The sequence below is a fragment of the Halictus rubicundus genome, chromosome 12, assembly GCF_050948215.1.
Source record: "Halictus rubicundus isolate RS-2024b chromosome 12, iyHalRubi1_principal, whole genome shotgun sequence".
Classification (NCBI taxonomy): Eukaryota; Metazoa; Arthropoda; class Insecta; order Hymenoptera; family Halictidae; genus Halictus; species Halictus rubicundus.
In genome coordinates this window covers 14,679,887-14,695,679 of record NC_135160.1, presented here as the reverse complement: position 1 = coordinate 14,695,679, position 15,793 = coordinate 14,679,887, and the positions used below count along the sequence as shown (strand labels likewise).

The 15,793-nt window shown below is 39.6% G+C and overlaps 1 protein-coding gene and 1 non-coding gene across 3 annotated transcripts; one reads left to right on the top strand and one right to left on the bottom strand.

The window, feature by feature from the left end:
- Positions 1-331: 331 nt before the first annotated feature.
- Phlpp (PH domain leucine-rich repeat protein phosphatase) lies at positions 332-14,625 on the top strand. 2 transcript variants are annotated; one of them, XM_076797577.1, is made up of 14 exons: positions 332-1,130; positions 1,279-1,436; positions 1,914-2,060; positions 8,229-8,376; positions 9,367-9,492; positions 9,593-9,746; positions 9,859-9,919; positions 10,169-10,423; positions 10,496-10,705; positions 10,765-10,927; positions 11,312-11,595; positions 11,730-12,569; positions 12,786-13,026; positions 13,213-14,625. In XM_076797577.1, the coding sequence occupies exons 1-14, from the start codon at positions 1,044-1,046 to the stop codon at positions 13,669-13,671; spliced, it is 3,333 nt and encodes a 1,110-aa protein (XP_076653692.1). In that variant the 5' UTR covers positions 332-1,043; the 3' UTR covers positions 13,672-14,625. The 2 variants fall into 2 exon arrangements, with proteins under 2 accessions (XP_076653692.1, XP_076653693.1); XM_076797578.1 differs by lacking the exons at positions 332-1,130; positions 1,279-1,436; positions 1,914-2,060 and adding an exon at positions 6,402-6,587.
- LOC143360105 (U5 spliceosomal RNA) lies at positions 8,956-9,077 on the bottom strand. Its single transcript, XR_013083211.1, has one exon. It is a non-coding gene; the product is annotated as a U5 spliceosomal RNA (small nuclear RNA).
- Positions 14,626-15,793: the final 1,168 nt, after the last annotated feature.

Here is a 15,793-nt window from a genome sequence, read left to right as displayed (position 1 = left end):
CCCTCTGATGTAAAATGTCGGTTTGCCGAAATATTCATGTTACACGCGAACATTTGCCCTCTGCCTTCTCAAAAATCCGCGATTACTAAATGAAAAGCCCCGACCCCTTTGTCGGTTGTACGCTGGTCAAACAGAATTACAAGACACACCGAAATGTATCGGGATAAGGGCTTCGTACAATATTAATCCGTTTAGACCTAAAACCGATTAAATTCACAAAAAATCTGCCATGAAGAATAATAATATTGACTAGTTTAACTTAATCTAAAAGACTTAATCTAAAATTCTATCCAGACATTATAGAAAAAATTTGTCTTATCAAATGATATACAAGTATTTAGTATAAACTGAATGAAGGGGCAGGAGTGGATGAATGGACAGAAGTTTATTTAACCAGACGATATTAAGCGAAACAAGACTCGGGAACTTTGGTATACTTGTTCGACTAAAACTTCATTTTCAAGGGAATGTACATAGCAAACTGCGAGAACTACATTTATCATTGGTTGTCTGTAATTCATAGTTACAAACTGCTATTCTGCAATTTCACTAAACTTTTCAAGAGTATCGACATCGCCGATGAAACTGGCAAACTTATGGTCGCAGTTACCCGCTACGTGGAACTTTCTAAAGTATTATTATCTTACCGTTCTCATAATTATAACAAATTTTAATTTGCTCTTACAACTCCTGCTTCAATCAGAAATTTTGTAAATCTTGGAAGTGATATAAACATTACGTAACAAAGGTTGAACGAGCGTCGTTTTAAAATTATTTTTACCTAGATTTTGTGTTGACGAATATTCGAATTACAAGTTATAGTTTACGATTGAAATAGACTGTTCATCGCAGAGAGGAATGTTCTCCTCGATAAAAAAAATGTGCACGAGTTTCGTAAAACTCAGTCGACTGATTCAGTGCGGTGCTACAGTGTACAGAGTAACCAAAAAATGACAGAGAAAAGCGTCGCTGCAAAATAATTTGTGGTTACGCAATCATCTACGATATCACGGTCACGAGCGCGCTATAAGTGTGCGTGAAAAATGGTATACTTTGGGGATTTGCTTGCCATTATGGAGGAACGTGACTTTGATAGAGACACCATCGATACGGACTCCCTGGAGTTCGAGGTAATTAAGCTCCGAGCCTGGAAACAAAATTAAATGGAACTGTATTATTTATCAAAAATAATATGAAATTTTAACCAAACTACTCTTTCAAAAAGTCCATTAGCTCAGTTTTTACATACTTTGATGAATCCTCTTCGCGTTATTGCAGGCTATACAATTGTCGGCGTACCCGAAGAAGCTAGATCTTAGTAATGGGGGTCTCTCAAGAATTCCCGAAAGCGCTATAGCATTCCCCGCTATAGAGGAGCTGGTATTAAGCCAAAATCAGCTTACAAATGCCAACAACAATTTGGAACTTTTACACAGGTACTTAAATTGTTTGAAATAAAAACCTTCGAAAGCTTCTCAAAAATAGTTGCATAAAAAATTCTCAGTTAATATTCATCCATCTTCCTTGTACACTTTAATTCAATTATTACCGTTAACAAGGTTCTCAACCGTTGTCACAAATACTAAATACTACTCAATGAATAATAAATCTCTATTACTGTTATTTATTTGCAATATTTACGTAGTTGATTCATAGCTCAAAGTTTGTTCGTGTTTCTCTCGTGGAAGCATTTTTAATAGACGTTCTAGAATAACTTGTTTAGGCCGAAATTTTATTATGCAGATTCTGAAGTGACTGTTCCATGAGAGTACATTTTTAAAAGATTGTTTAGTAAACGAAAGATAAGTGTTTGTCTCGATCTCTGGTCAAAAGGGATGATTTATTAGCGTTATTGTAATTTGCGGATATCCAAAGTCCACGAAAAGAATTTCATTGTAATTTTTTGTTAACAGATTTCCCAAACTTCACGTTCTTCATCTGGAGAGCAACGAATTGAAGAAAATTCCGCGGGAATTACTGGAGCTCAGGGGGCTGACTTATCTCAATGTCTCCGACAACAAAATCGAGAAGCTTTCGGCTGACGTAAGCCAGCTTATCAAGTATGTAAAGTCGATTTTATCAAATTGCGTTCCTTGTAACGTTTCGCGAATGTTGCCAATAGAAAGGCGAAAGAATGTTTCATTTTTTAAAGGATTCGGTGTGGTCTTAGGAAGTTGTCTGTGATTGGTTGATGCGTGTGCTTTGGAAAGTGTTCAAAGTAGTGGAAAATTAGGAAGAGTAGGAGTAGGGCTGGTAGGTGTCGAGTAACTCGTTGTAACGTTGATTCACATTTTCCTGGAATTAGAACAGTTTTTATACGAGTTTTCCGGATTCACCTCGACGACCCTGCAAACGAAATCGAGAGCATTAGTTTCGGACGTGTTACGAACGGCGAACGGACGATCTTTCCGCATGGGGGATTTACGTTACGGGACGTGTCAATGGAACACGCAAGTCGGTTCATCTGAGCCGATGATCGCGGTGGGAGTGTGCCGTCTAATTAAGCGGAAATTACGTAAAGTTTCTCGAAAACTGCTTTCCACCGAGCGGAAATGAGGATGCCGGAGAAGAAGGAACTACGGGTATGAGCACGGGCCCGCCGCGCCGATATACACGGACGGTGGTTACACGTGGAACACACAGGCGCGTACCACGAACCGGTAGCCTCCGCGGAAAAAGAAAACACGGTTCGTAGACGTAGACGGTGTACACCTGCGACTGCAAAAGCTAAGCGAACTCTCCGCTTACTTACCGGTAGAATGGAGTTGGGCAACACGCCCGGCAGAAGTCATGCATCGGTCCGCACTCGTGCAGAAACAACGGAGGAAGAGGAGCCTAACCGCGAATTAATCTGGAACTTTCCAATAATCGCGCGTTCCCTCTTGTTCGGATTTCAGTTTCGCTCCGCCGGAATCGGGCCGCTTCCCCTCACCCCCACCCCTCGACCCCCAAAAAACGAAATAGCATTTCAATTATTACGAATCTATGACACGAGCCGAAAGAAATTAAATGTCTCATTCGAATTTCGACTTTTAGGCGTTTCCTTCGCATTTCGCATGATTAGAAACATACCGATAGAACTAGACCTTGGATTCAAAAAAGAAACCGCAGGAAACAGCGGTGCTTCCATTAGGATATGAGTTGGCAGTCTTACAAAATTGAATATGAAGAAATATAGTAAACGATCGTGATAGAGATTGCAGATACTTTTCGGTGGGTTTATTACATGGACGTACTGTTTCTCAAACTGAGATTAATAAACCTGGGTCAATTGGCACGTACAAAAATAGTCTTTCGAAATCTCCACGATCATCGAAATAAACCTTTGAAAATTCTGCTATTTTTCCATTTTATTTCATAACGTCCAAACTGTCGGAGACTACCGTAACCGGAGAGTTTCATAATTTTCTGAATTTCCAGGTAGGAAATCTTCGCTTGTAAATCAAGCAGGAACAGTGGCGCAGCAATAAGTACTATTTTCAAAGAAAAAAATTACACGTGCCAACCCAGCTGGCGCTGGTGGCTTTGCCATAATAATAATTTCATAAAAGAGTTCCCCCGAATGTGTAGCATACCGGCGCAGGAACATTGTAGTAATTCAATTCCAGAGCCGGAGGAAACAATGCTTTCCGGAGAAAATTAAATTTGTTTGTAAGTTAAATCCAGGCCGCAGAAGTATGTTCAATTGAATTGGCGAATGAAGATGGGACGGAGGACGTGCACAATAGATTGAAAAATAAACGGCGATGCTGTTTAACACGATTACGCTGTTCGGGGAACGCGTTGTGAAAACTGTGCGTTGCAGGGCGTGCGTTCTACCTTCGTGCATATGCTATTAATTAATGGTGAAAGTACCAGTTCCCTTATCTGACCCTGCATTTATGCTACTTTCTTGTTGCAGATTTAAACGTACCACTTCACGGATTTAATACTAGCGTTCAAGTTTTCCTTATTTTCTTTCTATCAATTTTCTAAGAACTAAAAGCCTAAGGAATTCTCATTCTTAAATCGTAAAAGTCTGAATAGTGTTAAAATGCTAGTTAGCCTAATAAGTAGTATTTTTAATTACCGCCAGAACGTAATTGAATAACCAACTTTCTTCCACTTGAAAAGTGCGGAAGATCGATGAAAATCGTTCACATTACATTCACCTAATCCTCTGAAAATATGCAGAATGCTATCTCTACCGGAAGTGTGGAAGGATGTTATTTGTTAAACGAATGCTTTCTTTTTACCATGTATATAGTCTTCCATTATTTATAAGAGAATGGAGGAATATTATAAGTGCAATTTGAAGAGTTTTCGGTATAACGTACAACGCAATCTGCATTTTCGTCACAAATGACTAAAATCCGCACTTGAATAATTAATTCCAATACATTAATATGGTTTTCAGGACAATATAATGCAGCAGATGAATAGCATGAACTGAAGAAAGCTTTTTAACAATGTTTCTGCTTTCTGCTGCGTAAGAACTAAACAACGCATGGATTTCCATGCGTGCAGCAGAGTGCGCGTGCTTTGTTGAAATAATTAAGAATGTCGGCTTTCGGTGCGATTTAAAAGCTGGATGTCGATGCGTACACAAAGGCACGAATGTTTCATTACACAAAGAAAATTCAAAGTAAAGGCTCGCAAAGGATCAGCTACTTCCATACCGTTGGTCTCCTGCTCCTCTAACGAGACAAAAGAATAGCTTAAAACATTAATGGGGGTCTCTGGTGAGCTGCCTGTAGAAGCGGATCTTTAAAAAAAAAAAATAAAAAGACTCCTATTCATTAGCGACTCCATTATCCGCGAAGAGGAAGAACGATCCTTGTCTCTATAGCCAATTAATGTTAACAATCTTTCGCGACGATTCGACGATACGAGGTGTATCATAACTGCAAAAAGAAAAATTGTCCGAACGGACCCGGTCTTTGGCTCCCCAAAGGGGCAGAAGAACCATTTGAAATATTCACCGGTGTAGCGCTGGATGTTGCGGATATAAGAGAATTTTAAAGGAGCGTATAACAGTCTCGAGTTTCCCGACCCCAGAACAAAAACCTTTCCGTTGGCAGCGTTATTTAAAAAAGCTCATTATTATTGAATTTCTCCTATAAATAAGCCACCTGCTCCACATCCGTGGAACAATGCGAGTTACCGACCAGCGAAACCGTGCAATCGCTTTCCGATCTCGCCGAGTCTGATCGAAAAGACCGCGCACAGTAATCAAATTATTGCAGTGTCGAAAATGTATTTGCACTCCACTTTTTATACAGGCTGTCTGAAAAATGTACTTCCTTGAAAGGGGTGACAACATTTTGCGCTTCGAGTGGCTCGACCTAAAAAGGCAAACACGTTGCGCCGCAATTCATTCATGATTGTCTTCATAACAAAGGAGGTATTCCTGACGTTGGTCATTCCCCGATGAATCTTCGCATCTGATTCTCTGGCGCCGTAGAGCCTGCCGAAGAATACATATATCCAGGGTTCCGTGGCATAACTAGACCGTCGTATCCGAGAACAACGAAGCGCTAACCAATTGCCAGCCGGCCGGTACACAACCAGGCCGCTAGACGAAGAATTAGCATAGTCCCGGTGTTCGTACGCTACAACCAGAAACAGAAACTAATCCGTCTGTTCTGTTACGTCAGAGGCTGGTCAGCCATCCTTAGTCCTCCCTCTTTCTTCCTTGGATCAAGGAGTAGAGCTCGAACATGCTTCGCCCCGCCGTCGGACTTCTTAGTCCTCCGAAGAACTTGCACGGGCGTGCACCAGCGCGTTACAAGCCTGCTCCTCGAAGCAGTTAAACATACTTTTACGCCGCTGCGCTTCGACATGTCTGCGAAACAGTCCCCAGGCCATTTTGCAGTTTCGTCCGAAACAGTTTCACCGAAGTTCTTGACACCCTAGGGAACCTTAGGACCCTACGAAACTTGGAACTTGAAGAGTCTAGGTGCTTAAGACCCTAGGAATCTTGGAACTTGAAGAGTCTAAGTGCTTAGTACTGCTTAGAACCCTACGAATCTTGGAACTTGAACAGACTAGGTGCTTAGAATCCTAGGAATCTTGGAACTTGAAGAGTCTAGGTGCTTAGGACCCTAACAGACTTGGAACATGAAGAGTCCAGGTGCTGAGGACCCTAGAAAACTTGGAGCTTGAAGAGTCTAGGTGTTTAAGATCCCAGTAAACTTGGAACTTGCGATCGAGGTGCTTGGGACCCTAGGCGAACTTGGAACTTGAAGAATCGAGGAAAACAACTTACGGTACTCGTTGAGGAAACGTTTAGACATAACTAATTAATATCTGGACACTACGATCTGTGAGAAGTTGGGCACTTTTGGTGCTCTTTGATTGCCCACTAAGAACAGTGACGAAATCCTTCGGCAAGGTGCACACTTCGACCGGGCAAGGAGGTATCCACTAGAATCGGTGAATATTTTAATGCATTATGGACGACTGGAAAATGCGAAGGAATTTTCCTTGAGGATGCAGTGTCTCGAATAAAAAGCATCTCGAATCGCTCGAGTGGATGCTTCAGATCTATAGAGACGTCCTTCCTTTTTTATACACCAGCGGCTGAAGGACAGAGAAGAGTGTGGAAGGTGAGAAGAAGCTGCGTGTTGTAGAAACAAGTGCGTGTTTGAGAAATCTACCTGTACATCGCTGGTAGCAAGGTTATGAAGTGGCAAACAAAAGAGGACAGGCTGAATCGAGGATTTTTGGAGAACAAAGAGTAGTACAATCTATATTTTGTATGTAATTATTAATTGTAAAGTACCGTGAAAGTATTAATAAGTATTATCGAAATGTTTAAATAGACCTATACTTTTAAAGATTTACACTGCCCAACCAACAATTGCTATATACAAAGTTTATTGAAGATTCTGGACCACTTTCATAAATAAACGTGTACTTAATTAATTCTGCATTATTAATTATGACTTGAAATGTAGTATAACGTAACAGAACGGTTTTTGCATAACAGTTTTATTTACTCCAGCATGATCGCCATCATTATAATTTCTCTCGGGTGCTACCTTGCATTATTCAGGTCATGAATATTTACGCGACTACTTAGACAGGATCCCTACACTCAATTTAAAATTTTATTTTCATTTCATTGGTAATTATGAAGGGTGCAGTGTACAGTACAATGGAATATCTTCGACCTAATGCTTTTACTTTTTTAATTGTTTATTACAGTAGAATTATTAATCATTGAATTTCATTACCTCAAGATTTTACCAAATGTAACAACACTGCATATAAATGTTGTTAAAAGTCACAGTGACCCAATTTCATTTGTGTAATGCATAAAACAAGGAACCTGGTAGTGTTTTTAATTAACGAAACAACTATAAAGAATATAATAAATAATACAGCAGTTACATAGTATAATAATATAGTTACATAAAATGTATAATCTCATGAACAATGTGGTGTTAATATCTAACTTTTAATATAAAGAGTTTTATGTGACAAAGGATTACGTACCGCAAAGGTTTAATTTAAAATATGGTGAGACTATATTTAGATAAAATGAATTCCACGATTAGATCAATTCGTGTATTATATTACGGATTACAAAAGGCTATTACAGTCAGCCATAAATTAACGAGGTGAAAACCAGAGTGTGTTCACATACATGCCGGTATAGTTTTACGTTCAATCCATTTACCTTGCCGCGCAAGCATTTTCGATTTTACTTTAAAAACTGAAAGTTCGTCCGATGACACAGATGCTTACGACCAGAGGAAGGTTTTCACCATAATTTGAAACTTTCTACTCAAGTGCACATCCTGTGGGCGGCTCGTCCGTTTAGGTTCACCGATTCGTTTGTCCGTGCAGCGAGGGTGCAACGTGCATTCACGTTAAACCACATTGCGCCATAACTGTAATGCTAATTCAACACGATTTATTTGATTGGGCCGAGAGCCGGAAGCGCCGCTCAATTTATGATGAATGGCTGAACGGAAAAGTTTTGCAGGGTCATTTTTATCATCAGAGAATAACTGTTTAAATCGACAGCAATTCAGAAGTTTATTACTTAAGAAAAATAAAATTGAAGTAGCAATAGAAATGTCTGGACTGATTTATTTTTACTTTACGACGTAAAATTCTTATTGCCTTTGTATCAAAAGATAATTCGCCATCGCAGATAGGACACAAGGATTCCAAATATTTTTAATGCTACGATTGGTCGAAGAATCGTTTGTAACCATACTTTTCTTTCTTTTTTGCAGCCTGAAAGAGTTGATCTTAGATCGTAATGGGATCAAATACCTGCCACACGAACTCGGTGAGCTGAAAAACTTGAGAAATATTTCCTTAGCTGGAAATTGCCTCAGCAGTCTGCCATCGTTTTTCAACATGCGAGCCCTCACGCTAACGGTACGGTTTCGATGCATTTTATGAAATTTATTAAACTACTTTGTTGTGTAATTTCAAATTGCATTACAAGCGCTGCAGGTTCAGTTTTACAATGAACAGTCACGGAATATATAAGTAATATATAATATGTCCCTACAGTAATGCAGATACAGGCTAATGAATGGGCAATTATTAGAAATAAATATAGGGAGAGAACGCGAAACAACACATACTCTACCATTTAAAAAGTTCATCTGATTTACTTCGTGTCGGGAAAATTTTAAAGATTATCCGTAATCCTTTAGGATCTCAATAATAATATCTTTTCTGAAATTAAGAATAACACGTCTTATTTTTTTAAATACTGGGGGGCTCTACTAAAATTAATTAGTAATTAATATATTAAGGGTCATCTTCTACATTGATTGATTTTCGCCTCTTCTCACAATATAATTGTAAGTAAACTTTTAATAATAAACACAGGAGTTCCAATTATATTTATATTGGAAACATTATAACAACAAAATTTACTTGCTACTACAACAAAATTCAGATTAAAGTTTGCAAAACCTGCAAAATTTTTGTTTTCATTAAATCTTACGACCCAACTTTCGTCGGGTCCGCAAAAAATTAGTTCATAGACTCATCAATTGTTCCCCTCCACGGAAATCTTTAGTAAAAGGCGAAAGATTTATACGTGATTTGAAGGGAAACCAGAGTAACGGAAGTACTGTTCGGACCTACATATATGGGACTCCGAATAAATATTACTTTCGAGAAATTCCTCGAATGCAAAGCCATCTAGCGGCCATCCGACGAAGTAGACTCCCGTCAGGGCCGTATACATGCAGCAAATCACCCTCTGCATTAAAATATTTAATTTTTACAATTCAATTCATAAATGTCTAATGAGAAAAAATTCATTAAAAATCCTATATTATTGCATTCATTACTTATTCCTACTAATGTTTAATCTTATTCAATAAATAATTAAAAATGTATAATTTGCAGGATGTTTTACCAAAGACCGATCACAATAAAGTCTACAAAGACGAAAGAACCAGCCAAAATAACTTGTACAAAGTCAACCTACGAAATAATCAGTTGAAAGGAAACATTATTTTAGGAAATTACGGAGTAAGTAATCAACATTGGAATAACTAAAACGTGTATATATTCGTATCTTTCGAAGCAATAATTATTGACCGCTATCGTCTTTATTTCTTCCTTAATCAAGAATTTAACGCATCTAGACGTCAGTGAAAATAGCATTGAGAAATTGGATATCAGCGCCCTTCAAGAATTGAGAAGCATTCGTTGCGCCAGAAATATTTTAACAGAACTAACAGTCTGCGGAAGAAATCTTGTTTCGCTTATTGCCGGAAATAACAGTAAGACTTGCTTCCTCGCTCCGCCTGAGAGACACAGATAACAAACACTCTCTTCGTTTTAAATTGAAAAATTCTTGACTGACTTAAATAAAGTTCAACTTTATCTTTCCAGAATTAAAAAAGCTGATCATAGAACCGATGCCAGTGAACCTCGAGCATCTAGATGTTTCCTAGTAAGTAAATATAAAAGAATCATGATATAAAATTGTTGCCAAAAATTTCTAGGCAAATAAAAAATCATGAAATTCCATTGTAAATACAGTTGCAGATAAATATATTTTCTACTTTTAAAAATACAACACTTCATTTTTTGAATAATCTTTTATGCATGCTTTCTTTTGTAAAAATGGTACCCGACTATAGTGACTGTTCTTCCTTCCGGCCCGTATCTTCAAGGTTGTATATACATAAATTGATTTCAGCAACAACCTAGACGCCCTCCCAGAATGGACACCGGATTTACCAGTATTGCGAGCTCTTTTCGCTTCTCACAACGCATTGACAGCCTTACCAGACAGACTGTTAACGCAGCCGTCCAGACTGGAGGTTCTTCACCTACCCCACAATAGGTTACAAGCCCTACCACCACCTAGGAAACCCCTAAACATCGTCCACTTGACACTACAAGATAACGCGTTGACCGTTTTACCAACCAGTTTTTTCGCCAACACAGAAAAGTATGCGAATCTCGCCAAATCGCAGTTTAATGATGGCCAAACGATAACGTACTTATGGGGCCTTTTTTTCAGAATGAAGGTTCTAAATCTTTCCAACAATCGATTGTCGGAACTTCCTTCTATGGGGGATGGAAATAAAAGCCGGCAGAGCAACCATAGCTTGGAAAAATTGTATCTCACCGCGAATTGTTTAACGGACACCGCATTGGACACCCTAGCCAAATTAACGTCCCTGCGTGTTCTTCATATAGCTTATAACACTTTGGATACCCTTCCTGAAAGGTATTGCAAAACATTTTTAAAGGCAAATATAACAAATATATTTAAATAATTTCTTGCAGCTGCACAGGTTCGTGGAAAGACTTGGAAGAATTGGTGCTATCCGGGAACCGGCTTCAATATCTGCCAGACAACGTAGGCAATTTACGTCATTTACGAGTGTTACGAGTTCACTCGAACCGGCTCTTAACATGTCCAACGTTTAACAAAACAACTTCGCTGAAGGTAATGTCGCAAAAGCTAACAAATAAATTTAACCCCTTGACGTATGTACAAAGACTACTCGGATACGTCATATGTTTACTAATACCATTGCACGGACTGACGTAGAGCATCGTTTAATATCAACAGCAGATAATACCAACAACATGTTTGCTACCATACCGGGAACATAGCTGTATCGAATTCATCGTCTCGAATTCATTGTTACGCTTACATAAATGATAAGATGAAATAAACACTTCTGTATCTTCGATTTCTAGAAGACTTCGAGATCCGCAGTCCAACGGTGATTTTATTTAATTTCATTGAATTCGTTCGTCAAGGGGTTAATTTACTCGAACAAACGAGAGGAAGGTACGGATGTTAAACGAATGAACCCTGGTATAGGTATTGGATTTAGCCCATAATCAATTGGACAGAGTAAATCTGGCGACTTTAGTCCCGCCCCAGCTGCAGTTCCTCGATATATCCTGCAATTCGAGGCTCCACGTGGACCCCAGACAATTCCAAGTATACAGATCCCAGCGACCGATATCGTTAGTCGACGTATCGGGACAGAATAGACCGAGTCTACCTTCTCACCCTCATCAGCAGGAGATTGTATCCTCGGGGAAGAGCGTGGAGCAGCCGTGGAGATTGGGATTTTCGGAAACGGCTGGATCCAGAGAACGGTAAAAACCGGTTTATCGATCGACATCTCCTATCTAACGAATTCAATTATTTTGATTCGAATCAGTTTGTAGTAGTCTACCGGTAGAAGAAACAATTCGTTAAAGATTATAAACAACTAATCCTGTGTGCGCAGATTATACGTTTCACAAGTGAGGATGCCATCGTTCTGCAACGTGGAAGGTCTGTTCGGCATATTCGACGGTGGCTCGAACCAAGAAGCGCCTAGCGCTCTTCAAGAAATGATACCTCGGCTTCTGTTGGAGGAAAGGACCGTTCGCGAGACGTCGAAAGAATACTTGAAGTACACGCTGCTGTCGGCTCACAGAGAACTGAAGGAGAAGGGACAGAAATACGGCATCGACGCGACCTTGGTGCACGTTGTTAGGGTCCAACCGCAACAGGGATACCCGAAAGCGACCACAAAGTACTCGTTGAAGGTGGCTTCTTCCGGGGACGCGAAAGCCGTCCTTTGCAGGGCCGCTGGACCATTGAACTTGGCCCCGCCCAAGAAGGTCTCCGTGAAAAATCAACTGGGAAACGCGGCCATGTTTCCTCTGGTAGTTCCCGACCCGACGTTCGAGGTGGTCGACTTGGAGGATGACGATGAATTCGTGATCATCGCGAATCGAAGACTGTGGGAAGTATTGAGCATCCAAGAAGCCGTTCGAGAAGCCCGTGCAGAGGCCAGTCCGGTTCTGGCTGCTAAGCGGCTGCAAGATCTGGCGCAGGCTTACGGCGCGGAGGATAATCTAAGTATTATGGTTGTTCGATTAACCGGACCCAATCAGGGCGATTTGGATCAGGTGATGAGGGAGTTGAGGCACGCGGTCGGAAAGAATAGGACTCGGACGGATGGGGATTGTCCTTGCCCTTGTTGCGTGCCTCCGGCTGCGCATAAACCACCTGGACCTTGTTGCTGTCACGCGAACGAGGGTTATTACTTGAACGGCGTGTTGAAAAGCATAGTGAACAGGTGAGCAAGACTGCGCCATTTTTATTTGTACATATACTATTTTTTAACGAATCGATTTAGAAATAGATTTAATAATCGATTTAGAAAATTATTATTTCATCCTTTCCTTTCAAAAAGTTCTCAAAAATCGTCTCACGATCGCAGAGCATCCAGTTACAAAGATCTTTTAAGATTCAAGGTGCAGGTAGTAACAGCCACGATGCAATTGTGATGCAGGTCGAACAAAGCCCACAACGGCTCGGGCAGGTACTTCAAAAACCGTCGACCAGCGCAAGAAAATGAAAGTCCACCGTACAAGGACGACAGGAGCTCGCCAAGCGGTCAATCCGATCAAGCCAGCGATAGCACGTTTAAATCGAGACATCCTTCCGGTAGAGTCTGGCCAGGAAGTGCGGCTTCCAGGGCCACAAACAAGGCCCGGCAAACCGTCTTCGTTCACGAGAATGGAGGAAGGAAGGTAACCAAAAACGAAAGTACAGTAGCTCTAAAAAATATTTAACTATTAACACTTTAAGAAATAAAAATATGCATGCTGGAGATATATCTGCTGAAATACCGAGGATAACGACAATGACTCAGAGATTTAAAAATGAACATTACGGGGACGGAGGAACGGTATAACAAATTGGGGACAATTGTGCAGGTTTCGACTTGCCAGGGGACGCAAGAGGACACCGTCTCCGAGAGGTCCGGGGCATTAAGCGAGGAGCAGTTTCGTTGCTGGGAGTACATGCTCGAGCAGAATACTCAGCTGTTATTCGACAAGGAATTGGACACTCTATCGAGAACCCCATTGCGCCGGGGTCAATCGAGATCCACTCCTCAATTAGGAGGCAATTTGCCTTTTCTATCGAAGAGATTCGGTAGCGCTAGATCCTTTAATCCTTCCCTTCCGCGGCCACCTATCGTACGATTTGGCAGCGGCAGGAGATTACTGAACGGGGGACCAAATGCGGCTTACTTCGGCAGCCTGCAAAGGCTGATGCCGTACAATCTCGAATACGATTTCGCCGTTATTCAAGAAAGAAACGGATTGGACTCCCTCGAACAGGACACTACGAGGATGCAACAATACTGGGGGGTAGCCACCACCGAGCTGTGATACAGAACGATGCGCATTCGATTTTGTAATTGTGATACCGTGTCGAGAAACGCATTCCATATATCTCTAGAATTTTACGCGGAACACATTTTAATTCGTGTACCCTGCAATTCAGTTGGAAACGATTTTATTTTGTATAATATAAAACGTAAGTGTACATATGAGCAGCTTTAGAAATAGGAAAGGGAGCAAGTTCATACAAGACATTAGTATCGCGCCTGTAAATATACCTGCCTATTTATGTAAATGTAGTTGCATATTTAGAGGTAACTAATGAAAATGTATTAAGGCAAAGCCACACTGCCAACCGCACATTTTCATGTGTTATTCTATTCAACGATCTCACATTGATTATATATAGAAATTGTGATTACATATAGTAATTTTTAAAAAAATAGTTTAGAATAATTCTAAAAACTTGATGATTGAATTCCTTCATATTCACGTGTATTTAACTGCATTTATATATGAAATTATATGTATATATAAATTGTGTATATTAAAAAGCAGAGCTACAAATACATGGGGGGATAGGGATTCGATTTTTCGCGTAACTAATGCGAAAAGAGCGAAAATATATATATATATATTTTTTTACCGGAACGAACTGGCGACTTTTGTACCTGAAGTTACGATATAGGTAATCAACGGTAGTACTTTGCGATAACGTATAATTACTTTTCACTTTTACGAATTCGTATGGCGATTAATTAACCCGGAACAGCACGTCGCACAGCAACTTCGCATATTCGACGAACTTGTGAAGCGATAATGTAACGAATACGTGTTTTCAAATATCATTCATTATCTCTGTCTGACCTTGATAAGCATTATCTTATTTGCTGAACAGCAGTAAACTATCTATTTCTCTACCGCAGCGAAACTTCTTTCTTTCCGACTCGTTCAAATAGATTAGAAGAGATACGCGCAGGGAAAAGTACTTTCTTTTGTTTCGTATTATTAATTGCTTTCGGTATACTTCACGACGGTCTTGTGCTTCTTTCAATGTAAAGTCCGGAGCAGAATCTCCTAATTTCCCCTTCTACCGCATGATTCTCCACACTTCCGCCGCGGCATCGTGACCGGCGGGGTAGGGGTAACTTTTCCCCTCGATTCGTGCTCCTTCCCCTCATCTGGCGACCCTGGTATTTAGCAATGCAATTCTCCTCGTTAAGAAAAAGACTAAACAATCGAGAATGAAGCTCGAGACAGAAAGTTGATCGAATCTTTATTCGCGAGATTAATTGTCTCTTCGATGATCTCAATGAATGCGTGACTCTTGATTAATAAATTGCAGTCCATTGATACGTAAAATTTGTGTATATATTTCAATGTTTTAGACTGTAAATGAATTTTTGAAATTAATAAATTTATTCAGACTTATTTGTTTGTAATCTGTGCATCGATCTTCCCTGAAGTTAAGTATTTATATGAAAATATATATTTATGTGGATATACAACGAGTATTCATATTTTATGAGTACGATAAATGTAATTTTAGTTTTATTAGTATTAATCGTGGGCAGAGGAAATATTATCGAACCAAACGAATTAGTTGTGTAATAAAAAATCGTGTTAAAGTTAGCAGTGCTCGTGTTATGCAAAACATGCTGAAAAGATAATTAAATCGACTTAATGACTGTTATGTCGAGTATTATAACTCATTGCCGTGACACACCCCCGACGCCTGCAGAACAGTTTACCAGTATATTTATAGGCTGTTGAATAATTCGCATGCTGCACAATCGCGATTATATTTTCTTTTTTGCCAATATAAATTGATCAAATTCCTTCACGTTTCTAATGGTTCTGAAAATCTATTAAAAGATATCATTTTATTTATATTTCGACTGTCTTCTAAATTTTTTCCGAAAATAAATTTTAATTGAATTCGTCAGGCTTGTCCCTGATAAAAAAAAATCATGTACAGATTCATGTACGGAGTCTTAGAAAAATTTGTTAGCGGACAATTAAAACGCGCAAAATTCGAAATTTTGTTTAGAGTACTCTCAGTGTAAAAAAAATCCTTTTCTTCGTGAAGTGATATATATACATTGTTCATCTGACAATCAGACAAACAAAAATGATGGAGAAGATAAATCAAAGAAGGTCTTATCACATA